Source organism: Microcebus murinus, chromosome 4 (assembly GCF_040939455.1).
Source record: "Microcebus murinus isolate Inina chromosome 4, M.murinus_Inina_mat1.0, whole genome shotgun sequence".
NCBI classification, from domain to species: Eukaryota; Metazoa; Chordata; class Mammalia; order Primates; family Cheirogaleidae; genus Microcebus; species Microcebus murinus.
This window is the reverse complement of record NC_134107.1, coordinates 55,452,036-55,458,606: the sequence shown is the minus strand read 5'-3', so window position 1 is coordinate 55,458,606 and position 6,571 is coordinate 55,452,036. Positions and strand designations below refer to the sequence as shown.

Here is a 6,571-nt window from a genome sequence, read left to right as displayed (position 1 = left end):
TATGAAGTTGTTTTCTTGCTGCTTCAATTTCGGTACTTGATATTGGTCTGTTCAGAAATTCTATTTCTTCCTGATTAAGGATTGTCTTTTCTTGAAACTTTTTTCAATTTAGGATTGTCTGAAGGGGAAGATTAAATCACCTAAACCTTACTTTTATGGAGGAGTGTTTTTTGCCTCCTATTTATGTTGGTGAGCATTTCTATAATAGTAATTCAAACCAAATCAGCTGTTTTAGGGTGTGGCAGAAGCAAGGAAGACAAGATATTGCACAGTCTGCTTAGGTTTTATACATCAGTCCTGTCTTTGTTCTATTTCTTGTGGTTCTGTACAGTTGTTATTCCAGTTCCCTAGGGCTGGAATTTCACACTGCATTTTGCTTTAAATCTCTGACAAGTAATCAAATGTTTCTCTTCTTAATATTATTTTATGCACACATTTTCTTATAAAACGTCCTAAGTTGCTCATAGGTAGGCACGACTGAACTCAGTTACCTAACTCATGTTTTCGGAAGAATATTATTTCAATACCACTTCTATTATAACTTTAAATTGTGACTGAAAATTTGGCTTGTCTTTAAGTAAGGAGAAGGGAAGAGGGATAATTTATCATTTCCTAGAGCTGAAAGTGAGGGAAGGATATTGGAGAAAGTTCAGAAGTGGATGTTTATAGATCATGGCATTATAATAATTAGTCATGAAATTTTTATTTTCAGTTTGTGAGATACATCCAATCCATAACCATAATGGCCACATTCAACGTGAGCAGCTTCAATCCAGGCTCATTCATCCTACTGGGAATTCCAGGTCTGGAGCAGTTTCATGTCTGGATTGGGATTCCTCTCTTTATTATCTATGTTGTTGCCCTTGCAGGCAATAGTGTCCTTCTCTATCTCATTTTTATGGAGCACAGCCTCCATGAGCCAATGTTCTTTTTCCTCTCCATGCTGGCTGCCACAGATCTCATCCTGTCTAATACATGTTTACCCAAAACATTCAGCATCTTCTGGCTGGGTCCTCAGGAAATCACCTTTCCTGGATGCCTTACTCAGATGTTTTTTCTCCACTACAGCTTTGCCATGGATTCTGCCATTCTGCTGGCCATGGCATTTAATCGCTATGTTGCTATTTGCTTCCCCCTAAGATACACCATTATTCTTACCCACCAGATGATTTCTAAGATAGTGATGGGTATCATTAGCAGAAGCTTTTGTATCATCTTCCCATGTGTGTTCCTATTAAAACGACTACCTTTCTGCCAAACACACATTATACCCCACACATACTGTGAGCACATAGGCATTGCCCGGCTTGCCTGTGCAGACATCTCCATCAACATCTGGTATGGCTTTGCTGTGCCTGTAATGACTGTCATGTCAGACCTGATTCTCACTGGCATCTCCTACACTCTCATCCTTCATGCTATCTTTAACCTTCCATCCTGGAGTGCCCGGCAGAAAGCCCTCAGCACCTGTGGTTCCCATGTTTGTATCATTCTTATATTCTACACACCAGCCATATTCTCTGTCCTTGCCCACCGTTTTGGTCATAATATTCCTCACTCCTTCCACATATTGTTTGCCAACCTCTATGTAGCCATCCCTCCTGCATTCAATCCAATCATCTATGGGGTGAAGACCAAGAAGATTCAGGACAAATTCATCCTTCTCTTCTTCCCTAAAGAAAACCAGTGATATGAGGCTGAGAGCTTAGGAAAGAAAACAGGTAATTGTATTGATTTTGGAGTACTTTTTTATTTTTTTAAAGCTGGAATCCTAACAATGTTGACTTACATTTATGTGAAATCCTAGAAATCCACTATGTGTTGTAGGAAGCAGTGAGACAAGATGAGCAGTCAAGATAACATAAGCAAAATTTGAAGAAGACATGTATATATGAAAAGACAGATCAGAGGGAGATTTCTATCTCATTTTGAGATAAGATTTCCAAGACATATGGAATAGCATGTTGATCATATATAACATAAGTACATTATTCTCATAAGTAGGTAAAAGGAGATGAGTAAAGTCCTCATAGTTTGGAATACCTTTGTGAGACACTTTCCAGATGAAAGTCCATAAAGATAACATCAAATGATCACCTTCTTTTAAGAATCCTCCAGGAAAATTTACCTGTAATCCCAGGTACTTAGATGGAGGCTGAGGTGGGAGAATCCTTTGAGTTTAATAATTTTAGAACAGCCTGGGCAACATAGCAAGAACCCATCTCTCAAAAAAAAAAAAAAAAAAAAAAAAAAAAAGAAACCTCCAGGAGAACTGATCATCTAAGACAATGGTTCTCAAATTTTAGTGGGTATCATAACCACCTGGGGAACTCAGTAAAGATGCAAATTCCCAGGCTTTATTCTACTTCAGTGGACCTCTGTATTTTTAAATAGTTCTTTAGATGATTCTGATACCTAAGAAATCTTGGCTCCTTCCAGATCAGAAAAGTCCTCATCCTTTGAAAAGCCCATAGATTTGGTTCTTGCAGTATTTTTCTGGGTCTAATAGTAATACAGTTCTTCTTTATGCTCCAGATAATGACTTCTTACCTAATATTATTTGCATCTTAAGACATTTAGGTATAAATCTCTACTTCTTGTTATCTTCTCAGCCTGGGTCATTTTTTTCTTTTTTGAAGATTTTTGGCTTCTGGTACAATATCATTTTCTCCAACAAAAACCTTATCATGATTCTTGTTAATTTTAATGACCATACCGATTACCCTTTAACAACTTGATGATATGGCAAATCATATTTGCCAAAGATGGCCACAACAAGATATCTTCTATCTTCCATGCTTTTCAGCAGTGTGACATTTTTGCCATTTCTGTGTCCATAAAGTACAATCCCCCTTTTCTTGAATCAGAGTTGAACTTAAGGATACCTTGACAAGTATCATTCAGCGGAAGTCTTGTTTTGCGGCTTCTGAGGTTAGATCATAAAAATCTTTGCAATTTCTACCTGCGTCCCTTGAAATGCTTGATTTTAGTAGGCTGTCTTTGCAACTCAGCTACTATGCTGTGAGCATACCAAGCAATATGGGGGCGCCAGGTATAAATATTCCAGTGTGTGGTCCCAAGTGAGATCCCAGATAGCAGCCAACAACTGCCAGTAATGTCAATAAGCCATCTTGGACATTCAGTTCAACTGGGACTTCAGACATCTTTGGCAGTATCAGGAAAATAGAAAATATATCTAATGAACTGATGAATTTGTCAAAGGTGATTTTGAAGCAGAATATTGAAAGTGCCAACATTATTTTTATACTACATATGATAAGGCAGAGATAAAGAGATATGAGATAAAAATAAAATTTAGTGTTCAAACAAAATTTAGAGTAAATACAAAGGAACCATGGATGGATGTGTTCAATTTTTTTTAATATTAATAGCATTTATTGATGGTAATGTTCTGTGTGTTTTCAACATTCTCATTCAATAACTCATTGAATTAGTAAATCAAGGCATTTAAAAATTAGCTAATTGTTCAAAGGTCATCTAGTTAATTTTTAAACTAGGGTTCAAATTTTTTAAATATTTGTTTCCCACCCCTAGGCCCTTCCATATGGCAAAAGACTCTCAAAGTGAAAAATGGCCCCAAGATGTAGATTCATCTCTAGGATTAGGCTATAAGATGTTGTGCTAAGAATAGAGAAATATTTAAAAGTGCACAATATAACTCTTTTCAATTAGATGAAGAAGCTTCTAGAAATCTTTACAATATTTTTCCAGGGCACTGTAACTTGATGAAAATCAGAAAGATATTTGTGGGTGTGACAGATCCCCCAAGCAGAAAATAAGCAAAGAAACAATGGACTCAAACAGAGCTCTAGAACAAATGGGCCTAACACACATTTATAGAACACTTTACCCCCAAACTACTGAAGATACGTTTTTCTCATCAGCACATGGAATATTCGCTAAGATTGCTCACATCCCAGGCCATAAACATGTCTCAACAAATTAAAAAAGTTAGACATCATACATGTATCTTCTCACACCAAGGTGGAATAAAACTAGAAATCAATTCAAATAGATACACTTATCTCTATACAAAGTCATGGAAACTAAACAACCTATTGCTGATGACAGTTGGGTCAAGGAGAAGATAAAAATGGAAATCGAAAGCTTGTTTGAACTAAATGATAAAGAGGACACGAGTTGTTAAAATTTTTAGAATACAGCAAAAGCAGTCCTGATAGGAAAGCTCATAGCCTTAAATGCCTATATCAAAAAGACAGAAAGATCACAAAATAACACTCTAATGAATTGCTTTAAGGAACCATAAAAGGAAGAGCACACCAATCACACTCCCAGCAGAAGGGAAAGAAATAACCAAGATCAGAGCAGAACTAAATGAAATCACTTCCAAAAGAATTGTACAGAAGATTAATGAAACAAAAAGTTGGTTCTTTGAAAAGAAAAACAAAATTGACAGGTTCTTGCTGGATTAACCAGAAACAGAAAATAAAGGATTCTAAGCAGCTCAAGCAGAAATGAAAAAGGAGAAATACAACTGATATCTCAGAAATGCAAAACATCATCTCTGAATAGTATAAAAATCTCTGTGCTCCTGAACTTGAAAATGTGGAGGAAATGGGCAAATTCCTGGTAACACAAACCTCCCTAGGCTCGCTCAAGAAGAAATAAAACTCATAAACAGACCAGTATCAAGCACCAAAATTGGAGCAGCAATAAAAATTCTTCCACCAAAGAAATGTCCTAGATAAAATGGTTTCACACCTAAATTTAACCAAAACTACAAAGAAGAACTGGTACTTATACTGCAGAAATTATTCTATAACATTGAATAGGAAGGAATCCTCCCCAACGCATTCTATGAATCCAATGATACCTTGATACCAAAGCCAGGAAAAGACACAACAACAACAAAAAGCACAGACCAATATGCCTGGTGAATATAGATGCAAAAATTCTCAGTAAAATCCTAGCAAACAAAATTCAGTTGCACATCAAAAAAAATAATTCACTACAACCAAGTGACTTCATCTCAGAGATGCAAACATAGTTCAATATACGCAAATCTGTAAAGGTAATTCACCACATAGATAAAAGGAAAGACAAAGACCATATGAAACTCTCAATACATACATAAAAATCATTTCACAAAACTCAGCTCCCTTCTATGATAAGAACGCTTAACAAAATAGGCATAGATAGGACATATCTCAAAATTTTAAGTGCCCTATATGACAAAACTACAGCCAACATCACACTGAACATGGAAAAATTAAAAGCACTCATGCTTAGAACTGGAACCAGACAAGGTTGCCCACAATCACCACTTTTATTGAACATCATCCTGGAAGTCTTAGCTAGAGCAACCAGGCAAGAGAAGGAAATGAAAGGTATCCAAATGGGTAAAGAAGAGGTCAAATTATCATTTTTTCCTGATTATATGATCTTGTACATGGGACCTGATCAAATTTAAAAGCTTCTGCACAGCCAAAGAAACCATCATTAGAGCAAATAGACAATATACAGAATAGGAGAAATTATTTGCATGCTATATATTTGATAAAGAGCTGATAACAAGAATCTATATAGAACTCACGAAAATCAGCAAGAAAAAATTTAATCACCTCATTAAAAAGTGGACAAAGGATATGAACAGAGACTTTTCAAAAGAGAATAGACTAATGGCCAAGAACCATATGAAAAAAATGCTCAGCATCTCTAATCATCAGGGAAATGCAAATCAAAACCACAATGAGATATCACTTTTCTCCAGCAAGAATGACTTTTATCAAAAAGTCCCAACACAACATATGTTAGTGTGGATGCAGAGAAATAGGAACACTCATACACTGCTGGTGGGACTACAAACTTGTGCAACTTCTATGGAAAAGAGCATGGAGATACCTCAAATAACTGGAAGTAGAACTACCATTTGATTCAACAACCCCACTATATCTACCCAAAGTGAAAAAAAGACATTCTGTAAAAAAGACATCTGCACTCGAATGTTTATAGTAGCACAATTCACCATTGGAAAGATGTGGAAACAACCCAACTACCCATCAATCCATGAGTGGATTAATAAAATGTGGTATATGTATACTATGGAGTACTGCTCAGTCATAAAAAATTATGAGCTAATACACCTTGTAGTATCCTGGATGGAGCTGGAGCCCATGCTTCTAAGTGAAGTATTACAAGAATGAAAAACGAACACCACAAACACTTACCATTAAATTGGTACTAATTGATCAAAACTTACATGCACATATGGAAGTAAAATTCACTGGGTGTTGGGCAGGTGGGAGAGGGGAGGAATGGAATGGTAAATTCACACATAAAAGGTGCAGTCCATGCTGTCTTGGGGATGGGCTCACATGTATCTCTGACTTGGGTGGTGCAAAGGCAACTTATGTAACCAAAGCATTTGTACCCACATGATATTCTGAAATAACAATAATAATAAAAAGATGTTGAAATAACATGGAAAGGCTGTCCTACCTGCAGATTCTAGCCAAAGCCAAAAACACTGCCAAGGGTCAAATTCCCTGACCCAGTAGGCCAGGAAATTTCTGGCAGGTAGATCACACTG

General features: G+C 36.4%; 1 protein-coding gene across 1 annotated transcript; it reads left to right on the top strand.

Annotated features, from left to right (window-relative positions):
• Positions 1-742: 742 nt before the first annotated feature.
• On the top strand, positions 743-1,690 carry LOC105883398 (olfactory receptor 52H1-like). The gene has a single exon (XM_012786465.3). It carries the CDS (start codon positions 743-745, stop codon positions 1,688-1,690), a length of 948 nt encoding a protein of 315 aa, XP_012641919.3.
• The last annotated feature ends 4,881 nt before the right edge of the window (positions 1,691-6,571 follow it).